The 15,583-nt window shown below is 40.7% G+C and overlaps 1 protein-coding gene across 2 annotated transcripts in view; it reads right to left on the minus strand.

Annotated features, from left to right (window-relative positions):
* Positions 1 to 1,022: 1,022 nt before the first annotated feature.
* Positions 1,023 to 15,583, minus strand: part of DMGDH (dimethylglycine dehydrogenase) — a 69,382-nt gene continuing 54,821 nt past the window's right edge. The window contains exons 15-16 of one of the 2 annotated variants that reach the window (XM_035014721.1): positions 12,165 to 12,299; positions 1,023 to 1,958 (exon numbers count right to left, since the gene is read on the minus strand). In XM_035014721.1, the coding sequence (XP_034870612.1) occupies positions 1,920 to 1,958; positions 12,165 to 12,299 (174 nt within the window). In that variant the 3' untranslated portion in view covers positions 1,023 to 1,919. Of the gene's footprint in view, positions 1,959 to 3,908; positions 5,298 to 12,164; positions 12,300 to 15,583 lie in introns of those variants that run through there. The other variant, XM_035014720.1, reaches the window with a different exon arrangement.

Genomic DNA, 15,583 nt, shown 5'->3' on the forward strand with positions numbered 1-15,583 from the left:
AGGAAGAGAGAAGCCAGGGTGTTTTTTCCCTTCTTTTGGATTTGGGTAGCATCTTCAACAGCATGGTTGAGTCTCCTCTGTGGTTCCTGCTCCTGCTGGCCGCCCCTTCCCAAATGGTCCTAGTGTTGGCTTGGCAGCCCCCATCAGTGCATTCCTTACTAGTTCTCCAGGTTAGGAGAGCACTCAAATACTGCTCTGTTGATTTCTTCCAGCACTGTAAGACCAGCACCTTTTGTTTCTCCCGGCATTCTTTGAGGTTGGATTGTTTATTCTGAATAAGTGACCATTTGCTGAGATTTGGTTATTGCATGATCAATAACCTTCTCCACAGGTTCTGTGTATTGCTCCTTTGATTAGAGTCTGATATAATATTTTATGTAAATAATTTATCCGGTAACTAATAAGATACTGAAAAATCACAACTTAGGTAACTCTAAAATTATGCCATTGATGATTATATTTTAATTATTTTTTTAGTTTTAACAACCATTTAAAAAGAGGAAATATTAATTTTAGAGATATTGTTCAAAACCAGTAAGATATTTCATGTATGAACTAAAATCTGCTCTTACTGAACACAATGTTGTATCTCACAATTTGCCCTCTGTTTCATAACCAACATCAATAGAAACTCTGAGTGATCACATAGAATGACAGAATTGAACTCAACTTCTGCTTCTTTGTATTTACAATCACTCTACTGTTTCAGTGTGGGATAACTAGCTCCACAGGGATTGAAGACTCAAATTATGCTTGAAGGAAGCTTGAATGATTCCAGCAGTAAAGAATTTACCCTTGAATGCATATAGCTGAGCCTGTTAGTGGTAAGGGCCTGTGGTATAACCAGAGCTTGTCTAAATTTTTCTTAAAGATTTTTATTTATCTATTTGAGAGAGAGAGAGAGAGAGAACCAGTTGGGGGAGGGGCAGAGGGAGAAGCAGACCCCTGCAGAGCAGGGAGCCCCACGTGGGACTTGATCCCAGGACCCTGGGATCATGACCTGAGCTGAAGGCAGACACTTAACTGACTGAGCCACCCAGGTGCCCATCTCCAAATTAATTTCCATGTGGAACCCAATATTTAATAAGGTAAGCAATAAGTATGTGCTAATTTGAACTACATAGATGATCAAAACATCAACAATTGCAACAACAAATGATTTAGACTAAAAAAGTGTTTTACAGGGAGGAGGATTTGACATAATGAAATAAAGAGAACTGAGATAGTTAATGGCGTCATTGAACCTACCTCCAGACTTACTTTGTGATTTAATAAAATAAACTGCTTCAGCTGCTGTTAATGGGATATTTTCTTACTTGCAGCTGAAAGCTTCCTAACTGGTACCCTCTCTACCTGAGTAGGAAGCTGCTCCTGGATAGTGAGAGTCTGTTCCCCACCTCCAACTCCTTACCTCCTAGTCCTTTTTCAATATGGTCTACCTCCCGCCCTCACTGGCCCCCCAGAAAGAGCTCATGCCAATGGCGCCAATGAGACTGTGGTCCAACCTCAAAGGCACTTCTCAGCCCTTAATCTTACCTGACATCTCTTATCTTTGGACACAGTTTGCCATCCTCTCGTCAAAATGTTCTCTTCCCTTGGCTTTCATGACACCTCAGTTTGTACCGAAATATACACCTGGGTTTTTTTTTGTTGTTGTTAAATGCTTGACCTGGTCTATAAATGCCACAAAGGGACCATGTCTGTTCACTGCTTTTCCAGTGCCTGGCCTGTCGGAAGTACTCAACGAACACTTGTAGACTAACAAATACTTCAGTGAGGAAAGCAATTACTCAGAGAACTTTAAATACAGGAAAGGCTTGAGTAGATGATCACGTAGTCTGTTCTTGGCTGGCAGCAGGGCTAGGAAAAGCAGGTCTTCTGGCTTTCTGTCCAGTAACTGTTTTACCACCCTGTCCCTCCTATGCTTCATGGCATGCTGATACTTCCAAAGTGTACACCTGGAGAAAATATAAGTAATGTGTTAGCCTTTTATAATTCATAAAGTAGCTTCTATAAACTACTGAACTATTCTGGAGACTCATTAATGGCAGACAGATAAGCAAAGCCAGGATCAGTTTGACTTATATAGGATGGTTCACCAGGAGAAGAGTTTGATTTGATTTGGGGCTCTTGGCTTTTATGAGGCTTTGGCTAAAGGATGCTATTTGTACAGCTGAAACTTTCTTCCTCTCACAGATGCTTTGTTTCCTTATAACGTCAATCTTTCTGTGCAGTTCAAACATGCACAAAGTCCTCTCAGTAATATTCCAGAATCTCTTTGCTATTTAATGGGCCATAAAGCATACTTAAAAATGGGTTTATCTGTCACCTTTCCCATCAGAAAAGGAGTAAAACATAGATTAGAGGTGAACACCAGCAACCTAACAACATCCATCAATGTTTTGATAATGTGTTGACTAGAAAGTGTTTTTGCAGTTCTAAGAAGCTTTCCTAGCTCAAGGGAAGAAAGCACCCATCATCCACTATCACATTCTTAAGAACACTCGTTCCTAAACCATAGACATGGGCTTCTGCACATCAGTAAAGAGTACTTTCAAGCATGCTGGTTCTTTGCTCTTCATGGCTGACCCTAATCCTGGCCCCGTTCCTGTGAGGCCTCTCTCAGTGCCTGGCCCACTCTCCAGCAGCTAGAGGTTTTAGGGAGGCTCTTTTGAGTCGAGGTGTTCACCTAACAACCGGCTGATAGGCCATTGGGAACTGAAAGCTTCAGAAACTGGTCTTTCTCTCAGGGCCTCTCCCCTTGTCAGGGGTTCTTGCTACCCCAAGACTTCTCTTACATCTTTTCTTCATCTTTTCAGCTTCAGCTTTTAGGGATCATCGGCTTATGCTCCGATGTTTCACAGTTCAAATTTCCATGGGATGAAGTCTGGCTAAGTGGTCTCGTAGGTCACTGGTCAGCCTATGCATTGGCTGATGCCAAACCTTGCACCTAGCCCAGGTCCACCGGCTGGGTGGGCATGGGATGCCAGGGTGACTTAATAGCACCCAACAAACCACAAAAGATGGAATGAGCACAACTTCTATTGATCTGTTCTAGTGTTATATTAATTGGAGGACATGAATTCAATGTTGTACTTTCATTATTGATTACTGTACCAAAAAACCTGGAATTGTCTATGTTGCAGAAAAGGAACCCAGAGATGGTAAATAAGTATCTTAATGGTTGTAGGACTAGAGAGAGGCAGAAAGTAAGAAATGGGATCTCCCAGGCAAAGGCTTTAACCAGCACCTAATAAGAGATAGTGGATATGGAGGGTTTTTTTTTAAATTGAGGTATAATTGATTTATAACATTGTATTAGTAAAGATTCAATATTTATACACTGTGAAATGATCCCACCAGTCTAGTTACCAACCATCACCATATAAAGTTATATTTTTTTCTTGTGATGAGAACTCTTAAGATTTACTCTCTTAACTTTGAAATATTCTGTGCTATATTAGCTATATTCACCATGATACATATACCCCCAAGGCATATTTATACCTGGAAGTTTGTACCTTTTTGACCCCCTTCATCCATTCTGCCCACCCACCAACGACCCTCCACTCTGGCAACCACCAATCTGTTCTCTGTATCTGACTTTTGTAATGTTTGTTCATTTTGTTTCTTAGATTCTGCGTATAAGTGAAATCATATGGTATTTTTCTTTCTCTAATTTCACCTAGTAAAATGCCCTCCAGTTCCACCCACATTGTCACAAATGGCAAGATTTGTGAATTCATGTTAAATACCCAGAAATGGAGTTGCTGGATCAGACAACAGCTCTATTTTTACTTTTTTGAGGAACCTCCATACTGTTTTCCATAGTGGCTGCACCAAGATAATATTCTTGACAATTAGGAAATTATCAAGATTATCAAATTTTGTTACCAAGATTTCCCTTTTTTCTCATACAAAAAGCTATACTGAAGAGAAATGAATGGCCTATTGGAGTTCTAATATATGATTGATTGCTTTAATCAAACATTTTAAATGTATACTTGGCACTTTTGTAAAACTTACAAGAAATTATTTTACAATTCTGTAATTACATTTTATGTTTCACATTCAACTTTAATACCTAGGAAAGACTCAATAAATGTTCAACAAATGTGTATATAACAAATTGCAAGTGATAAGCCACCTTTTATAAAAAGATCTGATTTGTTCAGTCAACTAAATTCAATTTTGAAAAATTTAGCAGGAATTATTTCTAAATACATCTTTTTTCCTTGCTGTACACAGTGCTAAGGGCAATCCTGTCAGCTCTTAAGCTCTTGTTTTACCTGCTTTGTCAAATGCTCTGTGAAAGGATATTCAGAGAGGCACATGTGATGTCAACTTGCATTAATTCTTTCCCAAAGAGAGGTGTTCAGTATTCAAACTGTGTTTTTACTGGCACAATCTATGTTTCAGCTTCATTTCAGAAAGCTCTATAAGCGCTGCTTCCTTTGGAAGACTATTCTTTTTTGCAATTACTCTTCTAAAACAACCTTTGAAAGGCCAATAATGATGCCCCATAATACCGCTTGCAGGGAATTCATTAAGAAAATAAGCATTTCAGAGAATTGAATAAAAATTCATGTATCAATATTAAATTTTACTATTTTCATTGTAGATATATTATAAAAAATTAAAACTATCCCTATTCAACTACTGTTTCCCAATGAAACAAATCCATCAATAGTACTACTTTAGTTTTTTATGTAAAACAATTTGTTTTCAGGTACAAGAACCATAAGCATATATTCCTAAAATTATACAATGTCCTCTAATTCAGTTATAGTAGTGATTGTATATTAGTGAACACCTAAATGTTTTGCTGAGTTTTACAAACAATATAGGTTAATAAAAACATTCATTTCAAATGTCTTCGTTTGAAAGAACAACGTAAATCACTAATCCATTATTCTCTCTTGCTGAGGAAAGAATTGAGAAAGGTTTTATTAGGATCATAAATCTAGATTTTGAGGATTTTGAACTGAATTCTTGGTTTCTTGTATTCTCCCAAAGATCAGTTATGGTGTTTGGCAGAGTCACAGAGCTAACATAATTCAGTTGCCTGCTGAAGGTCTTTTTCAAATGTCATCCTTTCCACTTTTCTTCCGAACCCGGTTTCTGGTTGGTTCCGTCAACACCAAGGGTTCCTGTATGACGCTTGCTGTGTAATTTTTGCCCAACAGCTCAACTTCCACCTGCTGTCCTACTTTACTTAGCTCTACAGGGACATAGGCAAATGCCAGACTCTTCTGGATGCTGTAACTGTAGCTTCCAGATGTCGTGTTGCCAACCACCTGAAAAACAAGAGCCAGCAATTCTCAGCATCTTGGCCACGGTTTTGTGCTGCTTCTCTCCAGATTCAAGTAGGTTCAACTTACAACCTGAAAGTCTTAGGGATTACTGTCTGTGGGGCTAACACTAGGAAGAAAACTTTACTTTTGAGGAGTAGGCTTGCAAATTATGAAAAATAATTCCAAAATACCTATCAACAGCCTCGAACTTCTCAGTTTTAAATCACACCTAGTTTTTTTTTTTAATAGCTGGCACTATTTGGCTCAGTTTCATGCCAAGAGATCTGATAGGAGGAAGACTCAAACGTTTTCATTTTAAACTTTAGAAAAGAATTCTCTTCCATCATCCAACTAGCATGGCAATAATAGATACAAGGGGAAAAAATTCTAAAAATCCAAATATAAATGTAGTCAACTGTTCCTGTTGGGATTGAGGACATGGCTGGCCAAAAGAGTGCTGAATTAAACTACTGATACATCAATAGTCAATGTGAAGCAAACATTCTATGAATACACAGCATTTAGCAATTCCTGGCAATTGGTAGGCACTTAATGTTAACCTCACCCTCTCTAGATCTACCATGTACAAAACATTTTGCGGGCGCCTGGGTGGCTCAGTCATTAAGCTACTGCCTTTGGCTCAGGTCATGATCCCAGGGTCCTGGGATCGAGCCCCACATCGGGCTCCTTGCTCCGCGGGAAGCCTGCTTCTCCCTCTCCCACTCCCCCTGCTTGTGTTCCCTCTCAGGCTGTGTCTCTCTCTGCCAAATAAATAAATAAATCCTTAAAAAAAAAAAAAAAAAAACATTTTGCTGGACATTCTAGAGCATGAATGAGGTTTGGTTCCTACCCTCAGAAGCTTCCAGCCTGCAAGTTGAGGAATTAATAGAGATACAAGAAAACAGAACCGAGAAGCCAAGGAAGTAACCATCATCAAGCAGGATTTGTTCTCCATTTGGAAGGGGGATGGAATTAGGTAGGTGGAAAAGGAGGATGAAACTTTCCACGATGAGCGGAGACATGGAGTCAGGCATGAGCAATCAACATCAGGGAGGATAAAATGGAATCACATGGTATGGCAAACCAGAGAAAAGTACTGAGCAAAGAAACAAAACCCAGGAGATGAAAACAAAGGCTTTACGCTGCAAAAATAAATAAATAAATAATCTAATCAGGCTTCTTATAAAGATAAGAGGATGAGTCGAAACCAGATCTAAAGGAAAAGATGAAAGAGAAACAGTAAAATGGAAAAAAAAAAAGTGATAGAAAGTGTCAGGTTAAAACACCATATTTAAAAATTGTAAAAGGAAGGGGCGCCTGGGTGGCTCAGTCGTTGAGCGTCTGCCTTCGGCTCAGGTCATGATCCCAAGGTTCTGAGATCAAGCCCCGCATTGGGCTCCCTGCTCGGCAGGAAGCCTGCTTCTCCCTCTCCCACTCCCCCTGCTTGTGTTCCCTCTCTCGCTGTCTTTCTCTGTCAAATAAATAAATAAATAAAATCTTTAAAAATAAAATAAAAATACAAATTGTAAAAGGAAGACAACAAAAGCAAAATATGATCTATAGCCCTACTCAGAATGGCTTCTCCTGGCCACACAACAATGCACTAGTCCTTACAGCCTTACCGTTTCGTACAGCAAACCACTTGTAGCTGGTGCTCAAACACATTCACGGCTGGGAATCTTTCAGCCGCCTCAGCAAAGAGCCCACTACAGTCAACAGTCTTATTACAGCATTTTTCATCTTTAAGATGCTGACACATTTATGACATTAAATACAGACTCGTGGCTCTATAACCCCAGTTTGTAATTATCTCGTGGAAACCCCAAATCAGAAGCTCTCCATATCATTTCTGAACTTATTATGGGGAGAACTGGTTGATTAAAAGAATAAAAAACATGAATGTATTCATTAGTAAAAGCTTCTTTGGCAGATTATTAACTGCCAAGGTGTTGCTGAGAGAACGCATATGCTTTAAAATGGTTTTTCCGGGGCGCCTGGGTGGCTCAGTCGTTAAGTGTCTGCCTTCGGCTCAGGTCATGATCCCAGGGTCCTGGGATCGAGCCCCGCATCGGGCTCCCTGCTCAGTAGGGAGCCTGCTTCTCCCTCTCCCACTCCCACTCCCTCTGCTTGTGTTCCCTCTCTCTGTGTGTCTCTGTCAAATAAATAAATAAAATCTTTTAAAAAAATAAAAAGAAAATAAAAAAAAGAAAAGGAAAAACCATTTTAAGATTTTATTTATTTGAGAGAGAGAGAGCACAAACAGGGCGAGCAGAGGGAGAGAGAGAGAGAAGCAGGTTCCCTGCTGAGCAGGGAGTCCGACACTGGGCTGAGTCCGGGGATTCCGGGATCATGACCTGAACTGAACGAAGGCAGATGCTTAACCAACTGAGCCACTCTGGTGCCCCTAAAATGGTTTTTTTCCTTTAGATCATTGTTAAGTAAAATAAGGCAGGGATTTGGGTCAGGAAGTTTGGAGTTTTAATCACAGCTTTTGGAAGACTTTCTTGGTAACCTTGGTTTCACTCCCTAGTCTGTAAACCTGAGGTCTAAAGAGGTAACCTGATTTGCTTGGGCAAGCATCTTAAGAAAACAAGAGGAGGCCACAGCAAGGCTCTAGGCTAAATCCCCTAACTCACTGGGTCAAAAACCTACCATCCCTCTTGAGAGATTGCGTGAACCATTTCCCCAGGCCTTCCCATCTCTCAAAATCCCAGCAGTGATTCATCTTGCAGTTACTGCTGCATGAGTAATGTAAAGAAATAGCAAATTTACTGTCCGAGTGCTATTTTTAGTGTATTTATTGAATGTGTTGCTTTCTGCTAGATTACTTTCGTTTCTCCTTTAATTTCTCTCTAATCCAATGCTAAGTAGCCCAGAATATTTTAGAAGTCCAGACTTTCCTTAGTATCTTATTACTAAATTTCTAAGGAAAGGTTTTCCCTAACAATTTTATATCATTCTACCTTAAAATCTTCCAGATTCAATTAAATCCATTCCTTCTTTTTGTTCTGTGAATCATAAAAACAACCTGTGCCCACCCTCTGCCTAGCAGCTTTTCATATTCTTTGTTAGACACTGACTTTCCTTTTACCAATATAAGCAATCCTCATTTATGTTTAGCCTTTTCTTGTTCCTCTCTGTGAAAATTCAAGACCCCTCTGACTTAAGGGAGCTAACAGGGTAGATGGCCTTTGAAGGAGAGGATGTAATTTAAGTTGGATGATACATTGTATTTCTTTGGCTGTCCCTCTGTGCCTTTGTTTTTAAATAATAAAAAAAAGACTGCTTTCTCAACTCTCCAAACTTCATTTCTACAAAACACCTGTTTTTTGTAACTATAAAATATTTTTAATCAAGCTTGAATAAAATACACATGGCCATAATCAAGATTCTGGTCAAAATTAACCTATGATTGGGGCACCTGACTGGCTCAGTGGGTAGAGCATGCAACTCTTGATCTTGGGGTTTTAAGTTCAAGCCCCATGCTGGGTATAAAGATTACGTAAAAATAAAATCTTTAAAAAAATTTTTTTTTAATTAAAAAATAACATATGACTAAGATAAGTGACAAGACTAATTCTTTTGGATGCCTTACAAATGGACTCTTCCAGCCATTTTCAGAGAAATATTTAGCAATGGCAACATAATTGGGAAGAAAAAAACCAGGATTACCTAACTTGGAAGGACAACATTCATCCTAATGCATAAAGAATTATGCATTATGCAGTTGCTGAAGAGACAATTGCTTTAACCAGTTGCTAAGATTAGTGAAACTACTTACATTAGTTGCCTACATCCTTTATACAAAACACCTTCTTTAAAACTTCCCAACAGGGGCACCTGGGTGGTATAGTCAGTTAAGCATCCGACGTTTGGTTTCAGCTCAGGTCATGATCTCAGGGTCATAGGGTCAAGCTCCCCATCAAGCTCCACGCTCAGCATGGAGTCTGCTTAAGATTCTCTCTCTCTCTCTCCCTCTGACCCTCCTGTTCATGCTAATAAATAAATAAAATCTTTTTAAAGAAAGAAAATAAAAAAACAAAACTTCCCAACAAAGCTGCTTTTATAACAGAGCCCTTTTCATATGCCTTGATTTTTAAAAATTAAGCCTTATTTAAAATCATAATCCCTCCTGGCTTCACTGCCCATCTCTCAATCGGACTTTCCTTTTCCTCAGGGCACTCAGCACCCTCAGATGTGCCATTTAGTGAGTATGTTCACTGGCTAGCTCTCTCTCCCCTGGAATGTCAGATCCATGGAGGCAGAGAAGCTCATCTGTTTTGTTCACTGCCACGTCCCCAGTGCCAAGCGTATCTCTACCACATAGTAGACAGATTTGTTGAATAACAAATTTGTACCTTATAAATTCATACCTTATCCCTGGCAGTGAGAATATTTGCAAGAATAGAATACCAAATACCAAAGGCAGTACAAGTCCCAACGAAGTCAGGAAATAGGAGCAAGAACTATTTCCTATCATTCCAGAGTATAAAGAGGATCCAGAAGATTCATTTGCATGGTGAGAAGATGACCCTACTGAGCATCAAAGAGCAGACAGGCAGGTATCAGGAAATTCAAGGGTTATTTTTAAAGCCAGCTACAACTGAATTAACAGCTCTGTAAGCAGATGGCATCTGGGAGGAAAGATGAAAAATATAGCAGGTAAACTCAGCACACTGATACAGAAAAGGAAATAAAATTCAAAAATGGAACTCGGTTTTCAGCTCAACTCTCCCAGCTTTGAGATATAGTTGACATGTAATGTTGTGTAAGTTTAAGATACAAGTTTCCAGGATTTTAAACTTGCATTTGGGTGTCAAGTTTATACTGTGTTCATCAGGGTTGGTGTGGGTTTGCATAGAGAACATAACATAGGGGAGCCTGGGTGGCTCAGTTGGTTAAGCATTGGACTCTTGATTTCAGCTCAGGTTGTGACTCGGGGTCTTGAGATTGAGCCTTGTGTCAGGCTCCACACTCAGCAGAAGTCTGTTTGGGGATTCTCTCTCTCCCTCTGACCCTGCCAACTCCTTTCCCCCTGCCTCGCACTCTCGCATTCTCTGTCTCTCAAAAAAAAAAAAAAAAAAAAAGAACACAATAGCATCATCGGTCATTCCATGGCCAAAACAGAAAGCCAGTGCAGGGGCTGGTGTGGACCATATTAGAAAGCTGGCTGAGAACCAGTGAAAAAATGAGAGAAGAAAGAGGAGGTGGGGGAAATTTGATGACTAGGGGAAAAATTAATTAGAGGTGCAAAGAATCTAAGACATGATCTCATCATTTTGTAGATGAGAAAATGGAGGCCCAGAGAGGCTAAGATCAGGTCAAGCGAAGCAGCTAGTTAACGGCAGAGGTGATTATCACAGGCAATTGTGGGCAAGTATGAAGTGTGAGGAAAAGCCTATTAAGAAAAGAGGTCTGAACCAGACATTTAGAACAGAAAGGAGGAGGAGACAGTGAGGTAAGAGGCTCAAAGAGAATGAACTCAGCACAATGAAGGGTAAAGTGTTTAAGAGCGAGCTCGAAATCTGAGAAGAGTCTCTTAGCTTCATAGGGTCTAATAACATACACCTGCTTCTGGGATGTAGGACAACTGTGGGTCTTTAAGTAAAGAGAATACAGTGGGACATGAGCAGAGACAGAGAGGACAGCAAACTGGAGTATTCAGCGTGGCTTAGAAGGCAGGGTAAGCAATGCCAAGTCCAACTATACCCGGGTCAGAAACTGGTTCTGTCCATCACTAGCCGAGCAACCTCAAGCAAGTTACTTCACTTCTCCGAACCCCCAAGCCTCATCTCTAAAATGGGATGACCATACCTATCTGGGAGGGGTGTTATAAAATTAAATGAGTGCATAAGAGATATCCAGCACATAGTAGAAACTGTGTAGATGTCGGTTGTACATCAAATGGATCCATGCCTCAGCCCCCATGGCCATTTCTTTAGTAAACCAAAGACTGAGACTTGAGGCCACTGGCTTTCTCCCCCTCCAGTACTCCCTTTGTTACTGAAGAGAAGAGGGAAGTGAAAACAAGGATCAAGGAGGCATGAGAAAAAAACCCATGGAACCAAATCTCTGAGTCTTTGGGTGTTGGCCAAGCAGACCTTGTTCAACAGGGAACAGCTGTTGCAATGAGCCTCGGTGGCCATGTGCTCACCCCCTACTCTACGGGGAGAGTACCCCATCTGCCTGCTAGCCCCAGCCAAAACACAGCAAAATCATAAACCAAACTTGGTCTTATGAAGAGTTGGAAAAAGTCAAAGACATGAAGTTCTACTGGTAAGTTATCTGGTTTTACGGAATGCCAACAGACAGAATAAAACAACATTCCCAAATGGGAAGAAGGCACATTTACCCTTTCTGAAGAACTAAATGGTTTCTACCTTTCACTTTACTTTCTAAGGCTCTACCCTCTGTTGTCATGGAGATTTTCACTTGGAATTTTTTTCTGCAGGTGTGCTAAGGTTAGAATTACTTCCTTCTCCAAGATCCCTTAGAAGCTAAACTAGAATGCCAGAATTTTTTTTTTAATAAAATCCATCTCTTGCATTCAAAGATCATTTGAGCCTCTAAATTATACCTTCCTCATTGTCCATTGTATTTTAAGTCCTTTGTTTTATTTTCTTTAATCGAAGCATAGAGAAGTTGATGTTTTTAAAAATGAACATTTCATTTTCCTTTCAGTTAACTGATTTCTGTTTCTTGAATGTCAGCTCAGAAATCAAAGTGTGTCACGCAACCAATAGATAAATAAATAGCAAAAAACAAAACAAAACCCTAAAAAACACAACTCTAAAAGGAAACAGAGACAAGGAGGGTTTCTGGTGCAGAAAAGCTGCAGTGGCCCCTGGCCATGAGGTCCTCAGCACTCACCTTGCCATCATACCAGATGCTTTCATTTCCCTCCGGATCAACATCGTCCGTTGCCAAGGTGAGGCAGACCAGTCTCCGTTTCAGCCCCTTGGCTTTAATCTGTTTCAGTGCTTGCTTTCCTATGAAGTCTGCTGGCTGCAGGAATCCAAGATAATGATGATGAATGAATGCTCAGACACTGTGACAAGGTTAGAGATGCAAGCATTTAAATTTGTCTTTGCGATTTTCTCGCCAATTACACATCAAATAAAAATACAGATTGGATCAAACATCTAGACAAATATTTCTTAGTCCTCAAATGACAGTATCAGCCACCTTTTCCTTCAGAATAGGTTAGACTTAAGGGTAATAACTTGTGATAACAATTATACCAGAACCACCTAGGCAGAAAAACAGAAGGCATGATATTGCGATGGTGGATTATGAAAGCGACCCTTGGATCTAATGATTCTGGACAGCATTACTGGATGGTAGTGACCAAAGTACTACGCAATTTCTACCTATAGTAAGCCTCTTTCAAGAAGGAAATTCATGGTTTTGAAATGTGATGTCAAAACACCCCTGAAATATTGCATTTTTTTTTCCTTCTTTAGAATAGTGATCCAAGAAATGTGTCAGCTGTTGGATTGTACTCAGTTCATTCAGGAATGTTATTGACTGCCCTATGTGTGAGACATCATGCTAGGCCCTGTGTGGGTTACAAAGTTAGATGTACATTTTGATCAAAGAGCTTATTCTCTAACACTACGCTTTTCAACCTTGTTTTTCCTCCTTCTATCCAACACATGATGGATGATGTTCCTCTTCCTAATATGTTCCCCTGGGCACACTCAGGGTTATTCCCAGTGTAACACAAGTGAGAGTGACATTGCTCTAGGGATAACCTTGAGTCCATGCTTATGTGTTTAAAAAAAAAAAAAGTAGGAATCATGCAAACTTCAGGACTTCTATATTTATTAGTCTTCACCTACAACAAACAGGTGAGGACTCCTCAGGGGAGACACTTAGCTAATAAAGGAGGCAGAGTTCTACCTAACCAGCATGCCAAGGACACAGGGTAAGTGTGAGAAACTAGGCAGAGGCCAAGGGCAGTCAGAGTGGAAGGAGAGAAGGCTGACCCTGGAGGGGCGTGGGCTAAGGCTTCTACATAAGGGAGCCAAACAAGCATCTCTGATCTTCCCGGGAAATGGGGGATCTTTGATATACAAATCACATCGCTACAAAGGAGATTTAATTAGAGGTTACAGTGTGAGGCGGGGAAATTCTCAAAAGAGTTCTCCTGAAACAAGAAAGGCAACAACTTTAATTTCCTCATTGGCCAAAGAAGAAAGGAACCAGTATCTCATGCCAAAAATGTCCTCTGCCACCAACATTTAGGATTTATACAGCTCCTTCTGCACACAAACCATTTAGGGTTGGGTGCAGTAAGTCCCCTTAACCTCTCAATGAAACAGTGGGAAGGGTCCTCACATACCCTCTGCCTGACACCTCCCAGTTCACTCTTCTATGGTTCGGACCTTCCATGTGAAGTATGATTTCTATAGATATTGCAACTTGAAATTGCTGACCTTCACATGAAACTGAAAGTTTTCCATTGGCCAAGATTAAAATAATTGTAAAATGAAAGTCCGATTATCTTCCCCAGTGTAATCCAGATGGTGAGAACTATAAAGCTTTATTATGAAGCCAAATAAAAATTCAAAGACAGCTGGACCCGATGTTATTTAAGACAGGACTGCTGGGGAAAAAACAAAACCAACCCACCCACAGAAAAAGCCTGATTCATTTGAATTCCTATGTAGGATAAATTCATGATAATAGAAGTCTTAACAAACTGTCACAGCATTCCAGTGGGTCTCAAGGGTTAACTGACTTCAAGCTTATGCACTCCTTGCTTGCCAACTTAAGTCCCTTAGTCTGTAGCCTTACGAACTACTTTTCTTGAGATCTGCAGACCACTGGCCTTGAGGAGGGAAGAACCAGACTTTCCCAGAAGATAAGACCTGACCACATTCATAAACAGTCACCACTGATGCCAGCAAGTCTGTTCCGGGTCATGTCAATGGACAACTAACCACCTGGGCACCCGCTTCCCTTGTCCCCACCCAGGTCCCTCACCTTCCCCTTTAAACCCTCTGCCTTTGCCAACACAGGAAGATGGGCTTTGGGATGTTAGTCCTGAATAAAGCAGGCACCTTCATTTCCCACCGCCTCTCCTCTCTCTGGTATTGACTTTCCAGTGGCAAGCAGCCCACCCAACCTGAGTTCGGAACCAGTTCTGTCTAATAACAAAACCAAAGTTCATTATAGTTAAAACATTTCTAAATACATAAAGAACTTTAAGAATAACAATTTTTTTTTAAAGATTTTATTTATCCATTCATGAGAGACAGAGACAGAGATGCAGAGGCAGAGGGAGAAGCAGGCTCCCCGCGGAGCAGGGAGCCCGATGGTGGGGCTCAATCCCAGGACCCTGGGATCATGACCTGAGCTGAAGGCAGACGCTTAACATACTGAGCCACCCAGGCACCCCTTTTGCTATCTTTTTAAAAGACGTGATATCGTGGATAAAAATGGTGACAAGGGGTGCTCTTTAGAGTTCTTGTCTATATAGAAATCAATGTAAAATAAAAAAAAAATTCTTACACTTTGTGTGGAAAAGCATCTTACAACAATACTGAGCAGCCAGTGGGCTAGTTTGTGTGATTTGTGGAGTGCCAGGAGATCCTAAGTAGTTTCCTTATCTCCTGTAATGGAATCTGATCTTCCCCGTTAGAGAGTCATTTAGATCTTGAAAGTTTTGGGTCTTCCTGAGTCCCTATTAGAGAATTTTCTTTCAATTATTTACTCAACTGTTGTTACGCCCCTGCTGTGTTCAGAAACTGTGTTTGGCAGGAGGCATTCAGAGATAGAGTATGTTCTTGTGGCTTCTAGGAGGCCCCTGATGTGACTCCTTCCCTCCACATCACAACACGCCCAGTCCTGAACCACTTAGGCCAACATCTGCTACACCTGCGGCAAAAGCTGGCCACAGCCAAAGCTTTCAGAAATGGGTCCCTTCATAGGGTGCCTGGGTGGCACAGTTGGCTGAGCGTCCAACTCTTGATTTCGGCTCGGGTCATGATTTCGGGGTCCTGAGATCGAGCCCCATGTCGGGCTCCATCCATGCTCTTCTCAGAGTTGGCTTGGGATTCCCTTTCTCTCTCCCTCGCTCTCTGCCCCTCCCCCACCTCTCACTCACACTTGCTTGCTTGTTCTAATAAATACATCTTAAAATTAAAAAAAAAAAAAAAAGGATCCCTCCAGAAGAAACAAGCTTGGCCATGATGCCATCATCAAGTTCCCCCTGCCCACGAGTCAGCCGTGAAGAAAATAGAAGACAACACACTTATGTTCACTGTAGATGTCTAGGACAATAA

This window comes from Mirounga leonina, unplaced genomic scaffold, assembly GCF_011800145.1.
Source record: "Mirounga leonina isolate KUSES-001 unplaced genomic scaffold, KU_Mleo_1.0 Mir_168, whole genome shotgun sequence".
Classification (NCBI taxonomy): domain Eukaryota; kingdom Metazoa; phylum Chordata; class Mammalia; order Carnivora; family Phocidae; genus Mirounga; species Mirounga leonina.